We start from the raw sequence: 17278 nt of genomic DNA, 5'->3' as shown, positions 1-17278 counted from the left end.
GTGTTCTGCCCCTTCTCATAAATATTGCTGAGGCTTTTAAAAAATGGCTTGCATGCTGTATGTGCAAAAGGTAATTATTGCAATGATACTAATAATGATGCTCTTTTTATATTTCATGCAGGCAATGTCAAGGAACTTGTTGTGTATCTGTATGATGCCATCATTATTCAGTATATGGACACCCTGAAGCTGGCAGTGCCCTCTCTTATATACACATTACAAAATAACCTTCAGTATGTGGCAATATCGAACCTTCCGGCAGCCACGTTTCAGGTGAGACTTGCCCTGTCTCTTTAGCAGGTCAGAACACCTATCCCTTTCCTTGTTTCACATTTATTGATAAAGCAGCAACAGAACACACTTTGGACCTTTTAGGTAAAGGCCTGTCTGAGACGAGTCCTAATCAATTGGTAATTCTGCAACTGTCATTTTGCAGCACTGGTTTGATCAGCTGTTTTTCCTAGGTTTGTTTTACCTGACAAAGAAATGATTATGTACAGCAAGGAACTGTTGATTGAGGCTTACTGCTAGCTAATTGGAAAGAGGTCAGGTTACTAAACTATTATCCAGCAAGCAGGCTGAAGGCCGAGAGGTGGCATAATTTCTAAACCAGGATTTAAATGTGTTACCTGCTTAGTTGTGCAGGGTAGCAAATGCATGTTAATCTCAAGACTGGCTCAACAGTTACAAATCCTTTTGTCAGATAAAGTAGTAGCTATATATTTTCTAAATTGTTCCTTGATATCAGTTTATGTACCCTAACCCTCCAGTATGCTATGTGCCAATGCTACTCACTAACACCTAAATGTGGCTTTTTATTTGTTCCCATTGTTGTGCTCCTTCACCTCTTCACACAAACATGTCTCTCCATTCACAGGTTACTTATCAGCTGAAGATTTTGACCACAGCTCTGTTTTCTGTCCTCCTCCTGAGAAAAAGCTTGTCGCGGCTCCAGTGGGGATCCCTGGTTATCCTCTTTATTGGGGTGGCCATTGTGCAGTCTGAGCAGTCTGGTGGAAAAGAGACCTTATCAGCGAGCGGACAGAACTACGTCAAAGGCCTGATCGCTGTAGCTGTATCCTGCTTGTCTTCTGGCTTTGCAGGAGTTTACTTTGAACGCATCCTGAAAGGCAGCTCGGCTTCAGTATGGCTTCGTAATGTCCAACTTGGCATATTTGGCACAGCTCTTGGACTTTTGGCCATGTGGCAGCAGGATGGACCTGCTATAGCTGAACGTGGCTTTTTTTTTGGGTACACACCACTGGTCTGGTGCGTCATCTTCAACCAGGCCTTCGGAGGTCTCCTGGTAGCTGTGGTGGTGAAATATGCTGACAACATCCTGAAAGGCTTTGCCACATCGCTGTCCATTGTGGTCTCCACGGCGGCATCTGTCCACCTGTTTGGATTCAACGTAGACCTACCTTTCGCAGTGGGAGCTGGCCTGGTCATAGGGGCAGTATATTTATACAGCCTTCCAAGGACACCCGATCCTGCCTTGTCTAGTGTCAATCAGACTTCCTCACATAAGGAGGCCTTTTTACCAAAGTCAGTGCTCACCAAATGAAGGAATTAATTGCCATATCTAATTGCCCTCCTGCAATCCTTCCATTCCCCTTTTTTTCTTGATACTTAGGTGTAAAGGGTGGTGCTATGCACCCAGATGGGGAGAGGCTTGTGGAACTGTGTTTACAGCAACACACCAAGGCCTCTCTGAGGGGAAGTCACCATGGTTGTTACTCTAATGCCCCCTACTGGTATTATAAATCTGCTGCTGGGATACTGACATCTGTATGTGGGCTCCCTTCTTTATTTTCCCATGTGGTGTCAGTTCTTTCTATACCAAGATATAGACTTTGAATCTGTGTATTATACAACATACCAGTATGCACATGTATATACGCATTTGGGTACTTTCAGTATCTCTGTATTTGTATATAGATTGTTGGTGTTGAAATGATTTGTATATGTGTGTGTGCGACTATCTAAGCCTTCATGAGTATGCGTGTGTCTGTGTGAACTTGTTATTCCTGTAAAGAGGACCTGCACTTTTGAGCTAAAGTATCCATCCATGAACTTGATGCAAGTTATGAAATGTTCCTAATACTTTGCCTTTCATGGTAACATTGCATTTAGGGACATTTTTCCTATTTGACTGCTTTCTCTCAGGAGTTAAAAGGCTGGACAGTAAATTGAAGGGAGCTCATAGCTCTAAAAATTAGATGCTTTTGCCAAAAAAAAGCAGATTTAAAATTGTCACAGCTTGCATAATCCTGATGATCGATACTTTCATGTGTATAAGGTCCTTTTTTAAGTGGATCCGTTAGTCAGCTGGTAGTGTCTGCTATTTTGCTATCTGTAGCAATGTTGATAGATGAATCAGTGAACCAGCTTTCACAATTGCTACCCCCATTGTGACTAGACTTCTGATCCACTTTAAATCCTTTTTACACATTATGTGTACTTGAATTGATATATTCCTGTATATTCACAGGTATATGAACAGAGTGTTCCCAATCGGGGACCTTCCTGCTGGTGCCTAAATAATTCTTGGGGTACACATTTTATTGAATTAACCTCATCCCTTCACACCCCCCACCAACAATGTATTATATCCACTGGTGCAGCATGCCTGCTGAATGTGTTACATTTAGCAATCTTTTGTTACATTCTTTGTCAAATACCCTTGCCCCAAGAGTCAGTCTGCCGAAGATTAATATTGCACTTGTGGGCGCTGTTGTCCTGGATCCCCCCTTTTTTGATTTTTTACATGTCTAGCCAACTACACGATCTCCCTTCTGGTCTTTTGACTCTGCCCTTACCATGAAAACACCAACAGGCTTGGTGAAGCCACATTTGAATGGCCAGAGCTGGGAGCTCAAAGACAGACATCTCTCCCCTTTAGTTTCCTAAGGAAGCTGGTGAGTGATATAATGCGCTAGCATCCACCCAGAACTGAAATGTTAGTTTTGATTTTATTATCCCCATTGATATGATTGTATGACAGTATACACAGCTTGACTTTTAAAGATGTATATGAACCCAATGACTGTAAGGAGTGCTGTGATTGCTTGCTAGTGCTGATGTGATTGGACAGTTAAACATCTACAATCTGTGGCAGCTTGCTGTCTATTAAGGGTGTGTATTTAATGAGTGGGTGTGTCTGGATCATTGATTATTTTACATATTAGTCATTGGCAAGACTTTGATACATTGATTGTTAAGTAAGAATGTACAAGGCCATTGATTGGCTGATGAGAATTTCTTGTGGAGTTTATATTATTTCAGCTTCTTGTTTATTAATTCAGAAGAGGCCAATGGTGTGTCTTGGTTACACTAGCTGTTCATTGGTTACTCAAACTATGCATGTGTGTTGTTGTTCAGCCTACATATGCTTAACCACTGCAAGCTTGTTATGTCAACTAGAGACTTTTTTTGGCTGACAGAAAAAGGAACATCTGCTGCAGTGTGCATGCGTTGTACCTGTTTCTTGAGCAATCTTGCCAAGACAGGTGCCTGTCTCTGTCCATTGTCCATGCCAAGATCACCACTGGTTAGCTCATGGGATTATGCGTGTACATATTGCGATTGGTCAGTATCAAGCTTTTATTTTTCTTAGCATGGCTTGTATGTTTACATTTAAAGGGGTTGCTGCCATCCTCATCATTGCTTCATGACGTAATGGGTCACTGACCTAGAACATGTAGGTGCATAATAGGTACCCCAGGTCTTACATCACTGGCTGCATGTTTGTCCTGCTTCAGTGACTTGCTAGTAGCAAAGCAGGAATGATGGCAACTGCACAGTCCGCACCTAGGGAAAAAAAAAAGCAGTGGCAGCACTCACGTTTTTGTACTGAACTAGTTTAGTTTTGTTAGTAACTTTCTTTGAGTTGCATATTGTATTGCAGCTAGGAAAAGACGATTGGGAAACCACTGGTAGAGCTGGTTGCTATGGTGGGCAGGGCTCTGAATGATGTGTTTGGGTACAGGGAAGCCTTTTTAATTTCTTTTATTGCACAAATGCCTCATTCTGCCTGATATCCACTAATATTCCCATCATGTGACGGGCTCCCCCTAAGTGACGCTGTCCTTCCCCCTTCTTTCCCGCCTCTGCTCTGCATGTCTTTTTTTTTTTGTTTGTTTGTTTTTATTCTTGTACTAAACATTTAACTGTTCAAATGTAAAATAAAACCGTTTGTATTTATTACCATTTTTTTCCTTCTATATTGTCCGAGTTTTTATTACTGACGCAGTGCTGACTAACCTCACCTCCCCTGTCCTCTGGTACATGCGGGAAGAAGGGCTAAAAATGCATGTCGGGGAACACGTATGTATGATCAAAAAAAAAAAAACTAGAAGGAAAAATACAGTATGCTCATACCAGGCATGTCATAAAACTTATAGAAGGGATTTACCAGTACTGAGCCTCTTATATTTGTACGTTGGTTATCACTTTCCTTGAAAGTGTAAGGCCCTGCTCACAACTAGAATTTTAAGGGTACTTCCACTGTTGTGTGTAAAAAAAAAAAAAATTATATATTTTTTATAATTTAACATATAGCTCATACAAATTGCTACACAAGCCATATTGTATTTTAATGTTATTAAATATTACCTTTCATTTTCAAACTGCAGCCTCTGTAATTATCTCTATGATTGAATGTAATATGGCAACTTGGAGGCACTCTACACATTTGATGTACAGAACACCCCCAAAAATGTCATTTTCTGCTTGGACAAAGAACTCTGCACTAAGACACAAGTCAGGTTTTTTGGCATTCTCCTCATCATATTTAGTGAGATACTCCCAAACGGTTAAAGGGATGAAGACCCTACAACTGTTCTCATCAGAACACAGAGTGCACTAGCTGATTAACATGAATTGGTCACTCCCATTCAGAACCAGTGTCCAAAAGACATAATGGAACAAATGCCCATTCCTTCATAGCAGAAACTGGCAGGAATCTGCAAAAAAGTTTGTTCAAATTCCTTCAGTGTACATTGATTTTTTTTTTTTTTTTCTCAACAAAAGTGGAATTGCTCTTTAAAGAAGAAAAAAAAAAGAGATCCTCCATAGTGCAACACTGCATAATTCAAGTAAAAAACGTCAAGTTCCAACTCACATTTCCTGAGGTAGCCACGGGGGCATGGCGTAACGCGTAGATGCGGCGTGGTGACGCACTTCCGGTCAGCGTCATCTTGGTACACCAGAGTGCATCCAGTACACCTATGTAAGGTGGTGTGTAAAGCGTGTCACTATCTGCTGAAATGTGAGTTGGAACTTGGCGTTTTTTACTTGAATTAATTAAATATGCAGTGTTGCACTATGGAGGATCTCTGTTCTTTTATTGTATGATTCCAACATCATATATATGGGCATATACATGGCTACCTGTGCATGGAGGAGTAGCTGAAATTGAAGGAGAGACCATTGGGGCTTGTGGAACATACCTTACCTGGAGAGTGCGTGCAGGATCCTGGGTGATCCAAAAAAGCGGTTTGGCCCCTGCGGATCGCAGGGGGAAGGTGAGCGGGCATGCCTGCTAATTAGGATTAACACTCACCACTGGCACCAGCACAGGACCACGCTTGGAAAAGCCTTATATCGTGTGTGTTTTTTGTGCTGCTAATTTTGAATATACTGGTTTATTACGGGTATTGGCAAACATCACGATAATTAGATCACCTATACGTGGTAGTCCATATCCCTATATAGGGAATCACTGTGTCACTTTTTTTGGATGTTCACTTGGATATAGGTTCAATGTTGAACCCTCTTTGCACTAATAATCACTTGCTAATGTCACTTGATAAGATCTGGTTGATCTAAACACTAATATCACTCTAAGTGTATTATCATATATTGTTCCATGTTCTATAGTAACCTTGTATCCACCTAGTAGATATACAGCGCTACATCAATATTATATAGATTTGCCTATTTACCCAACCTGAGGTGAGGATTGGATGTTAGCTGCTGTGGCTTAGATCTTGTTGTTTATAGCAGCGCAGGAGGATTTGATATAATATTTCAAATCTGTCTCTTATTTGCTTGCTAAATTTCTGTCACTAAATTCATCATTCCTGAAAGAAAAAGTTAGTGTCTACGTAAAAGTGCCCTGTATGGAAGCGGTTAACAGTACTGTGTTTTGCTGATTGACAGGTACATTTCAATTTTTTTTTCTTTGCTGGGGTAAAAATAAGTTTTAATATGTTGAGGGCTTTTTATCCTGTAGATGGCTCTCAGGTGTCACCTTAAAATAGTTACATTTCATGTTCCTTTTCATAGTTTGGGCCAAGCTATTTCTATTAATTTGATGTGGCCATTGTATGTGCTGTAATCTACTGTAGAAGAATTAATTACCAACAGCAAGTGGCACTGTGTTCCATCAGCAGTACAGGTGATTTCCTGTCTGCTATCAGAAATAAGTGCTTCTCTGCCATTCAGGAGATTGGTTGAGGAAAATCGCGAATGTCCTCTGCCTGTCTCAGATGAACTCTATTCATTGCTAAACATACAAGGCTTCTGCATGGTGTAGAAGCGTTTAGCTCAACTCTTTAATCACTTGCCTACAGGACACTTATACCCCCTTCCTGTCCAGGCCAATTTCCAGCTTTCAGCGCTGTTGCACTTTAACAATTGCGCGGTCAAACAACACTATACCCATATAAAATTTTTATCATATTTTTGTGACAGAGCTTTATTTTGGTGGTATTTAATCACCTCTGGGTTTTTTATTTTTTCTTAAACAAACCAAAAACCACAGAAAATTTTGAAAAAAAATGTTTTTTCTTAGTTTTTTTATAAAGTTTTGTAAATAAGTGATTTTTCTCCTTCACTGATGTGCGTTAATGAGGCTGCACTGATGGACACTGATAGGTGGCACTGATGGGCACTTAAAGGCAGCACTGGCAGGTGGCACTGATACATGGCACTGATGGGTGACACTGAAAGGCAGCTCAGATGGGCACTGATATGTGGCATTGCTGTGTACTGGTAGGAACGGATATGTGGCACTGCTGGGGCTACACTGATCATCAGTGCTCTGATGATCAGTGTACATGTCCCCTCCGCGGAAAGCCGATTACCGGCTCTCCTCTCGAGCTGTCAGCGCGACAGCTCGAGAGGAGAGAAATGCCGATAACCGGCATTTCCCTGTTTTTCATGTGATCAGCTGTGATTGGACTCAGCTGATCACATGACCGAGCCGACATCTTTGGCACTTTCCGTAATCGGTGATCCGCTGTGTCCAAGGGACACAGCGCACTGCCGATCACTGCACTCTCCCTGAGCTGCGCATGCGCGGTGAGAATGGGAGGACGTCATATGACATCCTCTCAGAACGAGAGAACCACCTTGCGCCCATCATATTACTATATGGCGGGCGGGAGGTGGATAATCTGGCAACTGTCACCCATACTGCTCCTGGAACAGAGGACCACTTACTGTATGTAGTTAATGCTACTACAGTATTTTACAGCCCATACTATGCTGCATCACTTTATAATGGAAATTGGGTTTTGGGGCCAGCTTGGATCAAATAAAATAAACCTGTATTTCTACTTTAATACTGTAAGAAAATGTTTAGGCCTTCACTAAGGTACACCCAATAAGCAGTCCTCCTATTATGTCATCCACTGCAAGCTAAGTGTTTTGGTGTTCTGGATAACAGCACACAGTCACAAGAAATAAAGTCATTGGCCTTTGATAAACAGTTATTTTCTGCTAGTTTGTGCAGAGAGGGTTCCTCTGTTCCACAGACATAGTATATGTTTGCATATTGCAGGAACTTGAAAAAGGCACACATTAGCATTTTATAATAGGAGATGAAAAACAAAGCTACAGCGCGGCTGCAAATGACATTGTGTGTCATTGAATCTTCCGCTGCATAAACGCTGCTCATACAAACCAAAGTGATTCTATCGCTTCGCTGGCAATTATTAGCTCATTATTTTCTTGTAGGGTTAATATTTATTTATTTTTGCAATTACTGAAGGTGTAACAAACAGTGTTCATTTTGAAATCTAATTTCAATTTAGTTCTTAGTCTTTTGACTAAAGAGCAGTTTTTAGTTGTATTTTAGTTGACAAAAATCTTCAGTACATTTTAGTCGACTAAAATGACATTTTAGTCGAGACTGAGTAAAATTAAATCGAAATTTGACATCAAAATCAACACTGGTTATATATCATGACGGTAAATCTGTGGCTGTAGTGCATGTTCAAACCTGAATACCATACATAACATGGTATTCATTTTTTTTTTTTACTCCAGAAGTATATAATGAGTTTGAGAATTCTAGAGAAATGCTTAATGCATTACAATTTAACTAAACCTATTAGATTTTAGTCAACTAAAATGTACTGAAGATTTTTGTCAACTAATAGGTTTAGTTAAATTGTAATGCATTATTTAAGCATTTCTCTAGAATTCTCAAACTCCTATACTTCCGGAGTAAAAAAAAAATGTAATACCATGTTATTTATGGTATTCAGGTTTGAACATGCACTACAGCCACAGATTTATCTGTCATGATATATAACCAGTGTTGATTTTGATGTCAAATTTTGATTTAGTTTTACTCAGTCTTGACTAAAATGCCATTTTAGTTGACTAAAATAGTGTTAATTTCATTGACGAAAATATTTTCATCAAAATTAACGCTGGTAATAAACCATTTTCAGCCTTATGTTTACCAGACCAAAAGGGTGCAAATAGAAGTTAATTGATGAGGATTACATAAGGCTTGTTCACCCAGAACTGTGTGTTAGCAGTGTATACAACAAGCGGGAGCAGTTTTCTTGGAGCCTTTGAAGCACCCTTCTGCTCCAGCCTGGGGAAGTTACATTTTAATGGGAGTTCTATCACTTTAACAAAAAAAAAAAGCCTGCCAAGTAGCTTGTGTAAAGTGGAACTTTAGGTATGAAATTAAAATGGGTGAACAAGCAGGATTTTTAATGCAGAAGAGACTTGCCTTGTCTCTAATGCAGTAAAGCTACCTACGTACCTGTCCACCCCTGTACAGTGAGCCGTGCTGCCACAGCTCACTGTACAAATTCAGCAATGAATCAGTTTGGTGGAACTCCTGTGCATTGCCATTTCTGCCTGGCCAATGACAGTGGCCGGCGTTCAGGACTCAGAAGCCAGGTGCCCGAAGATGTCAGCGGCCAGATATGGAGCCCTGGACAGCTCATTGGAGTTGAGTATAGTTCTGCATTAACCAGTTCCTGACTGCGCTATAGCCAAAAGACGGCTAGTTCTGGGAGAGCATCCATGGATGTCCTCCCAGAACCACTCCTTTGGACACAGCTGATCACAGGACTAAGGAACAGGCCAATCACAGCCACTTTTACCATGTGACCAGCTGTGTCCAATCTCAGCTGATCACCGGGTAAATAGGAAGTCCTCTCCTTATACTGACAGCGCGTGAGTAGAGGGGAGCCGGTAAGCTGCATTTCGCAGGGTGACATCTACACTGATCATCAATGGTCCTGGTGATCAGTGTAGGGCCATCAGTGCTGCCTGTCAGTGAAGGAGAAAAATTACTTATTTTCATAACTTTATAACAGAAACTAAGCAACATATTTTTCCCTAAAATTTTCTGTCTTTTTTAGCAAAAAATAAAAACCCATTGGTGATTAAATACCAAAAGAGGCGCTATTTGTCTCACAAAAATGTCATTTGGGTGCAGTGTTGCATGGACCACACAATTGTCATTCAAAAGTATGAGAGCACTGAAAATTGGTCTGGGCAGGAAGGGGGAAAAAGTGCCCAGTGGTTAAAGGGTAACTCTACTTTCTGTCACAAAAAAAATGATAAAAATGTCATATGGGTACAGTGTTGTATGACCGCGCAATTGTCATTCAAAGTGCAACAGCACTGAAAGCTGAAAATTGGCCTGGGCAGGAAGGGGGTATAAGTGCCTTGTAGGCAAGTGGTTAAAATCCTTGCAGTACTCCGCCCACAGGTGAATTATTTTTTTCTCAACAAAACTGCAGTTACTTTTTAAAACTTAAAAAACAGAACTCCAGTTTGCAGCAATGTATTTTTATACCCTCCCCCTATGCTATGGAGCTTTTGTCTGTTATACTGAAATTTATCTGAGGGTTTCTACCTTAAAACTGAAAGAAAATGTTTTTTTCATCTTGCTGTAAACTGGCCTACTCAACAGTGATGACATCTTTGTAAACATAATCTGTATCCAAACTGATACACACAGCTTCACCTAAATGTTAACAGTTTAGGACAATAATCCAGATTCTGGGTGTTTTTTTTTTTTCTCTCTCACACATTGAGACTCCATGCACACCAGTGGGGTTTTTTTTTAACCACTTCCAGTCCGGACACTTTTACCCCCTTCCTGTCCAAGCCAATTTTCAGCTTTCAGTGCTATCACACTTTGAATGACAATTGCACGGTCATGCAACACTATACCCATATAAATTTTTTAGCATTTTTTTTTTAGACAGATAAAACTTTATTTTGGTGGTATTTATTCACCACTGGGATTTTTATTTTTTTTGCTATGTAAATTAAAAAGTCCAAAAATTTTGAAAAAAATGTGTTTCTTATAAAATTTTGCAAATAAATAATATTTCATCATAAATCGTGGCCAAAATGTATTCAGTTATATTTTTAACTAAAAAAACCCAAATTAGTTTATAACCAAAAATTATAATTTTTAAACTTTTTTTTTTGTATTTTTTATTTTTTTTTTACATACTGTCACCCTAGCAGTACAGTGTCACCATGGTGACACTGTACTACTTGTGGGGAGTAAGATTTTTTTTTTTTTTTTTTTTACACAGATTGCTTTTACACCCATAAAGGCTATAAAAGCAATCATTTCTCCTCTCTAGCTGCATTCTTGCAGCCATTGAGAACTACTGAGTGAGCTGTGATTGATCACAGCTTGTCACATGGTACAAGGCTGTTGTGAATAGCCTTGTACCATGTGACTTCTGTGATCATTCACAGATTTCACACGTAGTAAGCAATGATGTCAGGAAGTGATATCTTGCTTACTACTATTCATGTGATCGCTGATTGCCCAATCAGCGATCACATGATCGGGACCTTGTACAGAGGTCCCGTATGACGATCGGTGTTCCACTGTGTCTGGAGGATCGCGGTGCTGTGCGCTCCCAGGGAGCGCGCACAAGTAGGGTGCGGGGAGGCCGTTTATAAACAGCCACCCGACCCTGCACTGCCACCGGCCGGCCATTTATATACAACGGCCGAACAGGAGGTGGTTAAACCGCATAGAAGCGGTTATCAGCATTTTTTTTTTCTCTGCTCCTAGAAGCTAAATAGTGTAATCCTATGTGTTCATGCACACTTTTTAGGCTAGTAGCCTAGCATTTAGGGGCAGAATTTTTTTTTTTTCTAGTATTTTTCCAGCTGAAAAAAAAAACCCTCCTGACAGATTTTTTTTTTCCTACATGTACTGTAAAAACGCTACTACTAGCAAGCACAAAAAAATACTATTAGTATTTTGAATCCAGCTTTTTTTTTCTAGTTTATAAAAAAAAAAAAATGCTAGTGTGCATGGAGCTGAACACAATAAGGAACAGTCAGTTCTACTCACTAAGAAACAATGTTGTATTCATACATAGAGGGAACCTAGAAAATGTTAACTGCACTTCCTGAGTCCTAGATAGAAACTTCCTCATCCAGAAGAAACTGGCTCTATGGAAGTTGTGTACACCACAGAAGGCACAGCAGCTGTGATTGACACCCTCCAAAGCCCAGGGCCCATGTCAAGGGCTAGCAAATGGGTCTTGTTGTAGAGGGGAAGGGGGGAGAAAAACAAAACAGAGCAACACAGTTTACCACCAAGCACCAAAGGCAGATGCAGATAGGACAGATGTAGGCAAGGCTGGAGGTGTTGAACCTCCAGCCCTTGTCAGCATTTCCATTAACATCTGTGGTTATTTATCAACTGGAGCCAAGTTGTACTTTCAAAGTTTGCCGAAAGCTTTTAAAATGCTTTGTAAAAGCTCACTGTACATACTATCATACAAGCTGAAGCCTGTGTGAACAAGGCCTTTGTTTGCTAAAGTACTGTAAATCCTAAACAATTGCTTATTTTTTTCCATTTAATATGGTTTTATCATGCTTTTGTATCTCAATGCTTCTGATCACCTCCAGCCTCTTTTAACCACTCCCAGTCTCTATTCACTTGATTCATCATCAGCTGCACCTCATTGTTCAGGGTCCGATCTCTGATGGTGACAACAGTGAACCATGGTTGCACAATATGTATTGGCATGGCTGTTTGTAGCTTCCATCAGGGGTGCATGTTATAGTTTACCTGCCGGAGCACAATTGGGAGATAGTTGTCACCCCATAACATAACCCCATGATGAATACAAAAATCTGAAAACCTAATAAATGGGACATCTGAAAGAGCAGACGACTTCCCCACAAAGTACATCAAGCATGTTAAAAGCAAAAATCCTGGGATTAAATAAGCAATGTATAACCAGCTACCCCAAAGAGCTCACAAAGAGTACCTTGCTGGGGTTTTCTAGGTCACAAAGAAATCAAAGTATCTACAAACTTTGCACAGAAAAAAAAAGGTGTTTAAAATCACACACATATGTTTATGTCAAGCTGATCACTTACACATGTATCCACTTTTGCTGCCAAATTGGGATAACACCTACTTTATGTTTGTTACATGTTCCCATTCACATAGCATAACTGGAAAAAAAAACATTGCCGCTTACCTTTTTACGTAAAAAATGTAAAAGTTATTGAACTTTGCCCATCTATTTAAAGCTGAACTCCAGGAAAATACCGTGTATATTACACAGATCTCACACACAGACTGCACATAAAAGACACACGGGTTGATTTACTTTGAAACCAATCAGCTTCAGCCCTGGTTCACATGTGATTTGCACAGGAACCACACCACATTCCTGTGCAAATCACATGCGATTTGTGTGCGGTGCGATTTCAGCTATACATTTTGTATGGCTCTAATGGCATCCGCACCAGAAAGGTGCAGGACCCTTCCCCCCCATACCCGATTCATATTGATGGGTGTTCACACCGATGCGAATTCTGGTAATCTCACTGCATTTTGTGATCTGTTTCAGGGTGTCATTAATTTAACATCGGTGCCCGTACCAGATCGCATGGACGCCATTCGATTGCAATGCGGTGCGGGAAACGCACAGGATTCAATGCGTTTCCTGCACCGCATTAGTGTGAACCAGGGCTGATGGTATTATTGTCAAAGCTTAATTGAACAAGCTGAAGTTAGAAGCTGATTTACTATCATGCACAGCTGCACCAGATTCTGAGTGCACCAGTTTTAGTAAATCTACACCACAGTGTGCCAGCTTGGTTTAATCTGATGCTCCGCAAAATATAACGGTCTGGTCGTTGGGGACACCTCAGTGTGCTGTAGTTGTCCTGGCTACATACAGAAAGCCATGTCATTACTATATTTATGCCGGCCATAGAAGGTTCGAAAATCGGCCAATTTTCGCACAGTTAGTGGGTTAATGGGTTGGCCGGTTTCCGGTTTTTTGGAATTTTAGATTATCGGGCATGTTGGAAAATTCGCGGAAAACGGACGATTTTCGTGGCAATGATGGCAAAATCGGGCGATCGTTTTAACAATAAAAAATCTGCGCATGAGCTGTGACCTGCAAGAGACAGAAGTTTGGCTGTTATATGGGGTGAACGTTATGATTTAGTCGATCGATTTTTTTAATCGTTGGTGGTAACATCAGCTTAACGAACTACCGATTTTTCATTTATCGTTTGAAAAATCGGCTGATGTTCGACCCGTCTATGGCCTGCATTAGACCAACAAAGAGCAAAAGATCAACTCCAGGTGAGTGCCGAATTAGCATAACCCCTCCACAGACACGCAGGTACTGGCCCGATCCATGATCACAGATACAATGGAAAAACAGAATGGTTGGCCTCACAAACAGCAATGAGGTGGATGAAATCCTTTACATGCAATGTGATAAGAACATGACAGCTCCAAGACAGGGCAGAGGAGCAGTAAACACGTTTCACACAAACAGTGCTTAGTCATTACGTTACGTGTTTGTGTGAAACACGTCTACTGCTCCTCTGCCCTGTCTTGGAGCTGTCATGTTCTTATCATATTGCATGTAAAGGATTCCAATAAAGGATTTCATCCATCACATCGCTGTTTGTGAGGCCAACCATTACTATATTTAATTAATGCTACTACAGTGTAGTGTGGTGAGCCTATTTTAGGATGTGGTGCAACTGACTGAAGTAAACTGACACACAGAGTATACACACGGAGTATTTATTTCTGGAGGTCAGTTTTAATGCTAAAGGATAAGTTCACCATTTGGACAAAAGTAATAAACGCACAATTTTTTACCTGCAAAAAAAATGTGCATGTATTATTTTTGTCCAAAGGAGCCTAGAAAGCATGGCACCAGCATTCAGTAGCTCACTGATGCCATGCAGGTCTCCTGCAGACCTGTCAGAATATCTGATTGCCGTATGGGATGTACAGCCAAGCAGATATTTTGACAGGAAGTTTGAATGGCCTACCAAGGTGCTCCACAGCGCCATTGTAGTTCTTTGAAAATTGCAAGCCCACAGCCGCTGTAGGCATATAAAATGTGTGCATCATAGATATAACTATATATATTTAAAATATGAATGTATGTATGTATGTATGTGAAGTTGGCATAGTGAACCAGAGGAACTGCATCTTTTACACACCAAAAGGCTAGCCAATGACTCCTTACTATGTTAATTTGTGCAGGAGGTGATTACTGTCCCTTTGTTATGTTGGGTTAACCTGTTTTTGGGTAAATATGTGTAGAGTCAGGGAGTTGCAGAGCAGCTTATTTGTAAATAGATTGGGAAAAGTCTTAAATATTGGTGGTGTGCTTGTTTATGGTAAAGAGAGCAGGTTTGCCGCTATGGGAACATGTTCCATCCTAAAAACGGGTGCAACATGTAACATGTTCCAAAGGTGAACTTATCCTTTAGACTAGGTTCACACTACAGCAGTGCAGTAAATCTCATGTGATTCGCACAGGAACCCCACCGCATTCCTGTAAAAATCACATGCGATTTGTATGCGGTGCGATTGGAGCCATACATTTTGTATGACTCTATTCACACTAAACCCGCACCAAAAACGCACTAGAATCGGATCGCATAGGTATTCACACCTATGCAATCCGATTCTGCACATAGCACCGCGTTTTGCGGACTGATGTCGGGATGTTGTTAACTCAACATACTCACTCGCATCGGGATGCTATTGTGATGCGGTGTGGAATTCGCACCATATCAGTGTGAACCAGGGCTTAAAGAGGGGGCTGGGGAGTTATGTTCACCATAATTAACCCTGCCTGTACTGTGCTGAAAGATCGATAGTAGTTGGAAACTGGATGTGAACACTGACCTATCAAAGGGTTAAAAACTCGGCTTCAGCGGTGCATTGTATGTTAATGCACTTTAATATAAAACTGTCCCTCACTTTGCCCCTTCCCTTCTCATAGTTACATAGTTAGTCTGGCTGAAAAATTAAAAAAAGTCCATCCAGTTCAACCATTAAAAAAAAAAAAAAAAAGTTATAATCCTACACCCACAGTTGATCCAGAGGAAGGCAAAAAAACCAGCAAAGCATGATCCAATTTGCTCCTGCTGGGGAAAAAAATTCCTTCCTGATCCCCCGAGAGGCAATCAGATATTCTCTGGATCAACTTTACCTATAAATGTTAGTATCCAGTCATCCATTCTAAAAGCTGTCTATAAAGACATATATAAGCTCCAAAGAAGCAATTAGATAAAGGAAATGTTTTGCATTATTTTAGGTATGCTTAGTGGATGGGAATGCATGACAAGATATGGTGGGGGTTCCTCAAATTTGACTGCAAAGGTGGAACTACACTTTAAGGAGAACCCCAGTCAATTTGGTAATATACAAGAAAATGTGCACTTTTTGTTTAGTTACACTGGCAGAAAATGAAAATGAACAACAGACCTTGGCCTTTGCAAGCTCTAAGGCCCCTGCTTGTGACAGCAAAGGGTGTAGTCAACACCAGAAACCAGGGGTGGACTGACAACTCATGGGGCCCCCGGGGCAATTGGAGATCATGGGGCCCCTGTCTCCTTGCCCACACTCAAAACACACCCAAAAAAGCCTATAAAAGGTACCAGGGGTATTTTATGGGGCCCCCTACTGACCCTGGGCCCTCGGGCAGTGCCCGAGTGCTCGAATGGTCAGTCCGCCCCTGCCAGGAACTGTAAACCTACCCAACAGTGTACACACCCAGATTTGACGGGTGGAGAGAATGGAGTTTTACACTTTAGTAAAGGGACTTTTATGGCACAGAAACACCAGAAGGCTATAGGCCGACATTATGTAAACATACTAGATATTGTTTTCTTGACTGGAGCTTCCTTAGTAGTAATTTGTAACATTCACCAATGTGTGCACTATAACTCCCAGCTATGCTAATCAACATGCTTGTATTGCACTTTGCACATTTAAAGCAGACCTGCAGTCCAAAGTGAATTAGAACTTCTTTATCCTACAGGTATAATGTATGCCATAGCAGCATTTCAAACCTTTACCTTCTTGGGAGATCTCTGTGCTCCCTCGGGTCTTGTAACACAATGCCAGGGCATTGGTTGCCTGTTCTCTGCCACAAAGGAGACTTGCTGATTGGCTAACTGTCTGTAAATCAAGCCCACAGAGATAACATGACCAAAATTCTGATATTTGGTCACATGACTGGCAGTTACTTTAGCCTTTTGGTCTACTTTATCAATAAGAAAACCCAAACGTCTTTTGGCAATTTCTAAAACATTTGTGAATGTTAACTAACCCCTGTACATAGAGTAACTTGGGTTTTTGTGCACTAATCTAGAATATCTGCGATAGATGAATATCCTTCGTACCATTGTTTCTAAAAGGGAAGCACAGAAATCTAACTACACAGAGGAGAAAATTGTATTTTGTGAACACTTTTGTTTTTGCTTTCCTTGTTAATGGAGAAATGGAACAGTGTGGCAGGAAACAGCTATGGTAATGTACAGTATGTGGCATCTATGTGTGGGTCTATCATTTGCATATGACTATCTGAACAATGAATATATGAAAAACGTAATGTCTACACGGTATAAAGGTCACTTTATCAGACCAATTGTAGTTAAAATCTTTCCATACAAGTACAACCATAATTCCACAAAATTTGGGACGTTGTGTAAAATCTAGTGAAACAGAATGGTGATAACCTCCTGCGCCAAC

General features: G+C 40.7%; 1 protein-coding gene across 1 annotated transcript in view; it reads left to right on the top strand.

Moving 5' to 3' along the window:
- The window catches only part of SLC35A2 (solute carrier family 35 member A2), a 32549-nt gene that overhangs the window by 8411 nt on the left and 6860 nt on the right, over positions 1-17278 (top strand). Inside the window, exons 3-4 of the mRNA XM_089675236.1 lie at positions 122-273; positions 878-1545. Of these exons, the coding sequence (XP_089531362.1) occupies positions 122-273; positions 878-1545 (820 nt within the window). The remainder of the gene's footprint in view (positions 1-121; positions 274-877; positions 1546-17278) is intronic.

This window comes from Staurois parvus, unplaced genomic scaffold (genome assembly GCF_062004578.1).
Source record: "Staurois parvus isolate SC_StPar_1 unplaced genomic scaffold, SC_StPar_1.0 ptg000154l, whole genome shotgun sequence".
Taxonomy (NCBI): domain Eukaryota; kingdom Metazoa; phylum Chordata; class Amphibia; order Anura; family Ranidae; genus Staurois; species Staurois parvus.
The sequence above is the reverse complement of the archived record's forward strand: the minus strand, read 5'-3'. Positions and strand labels throughout refer to the sequence as shown.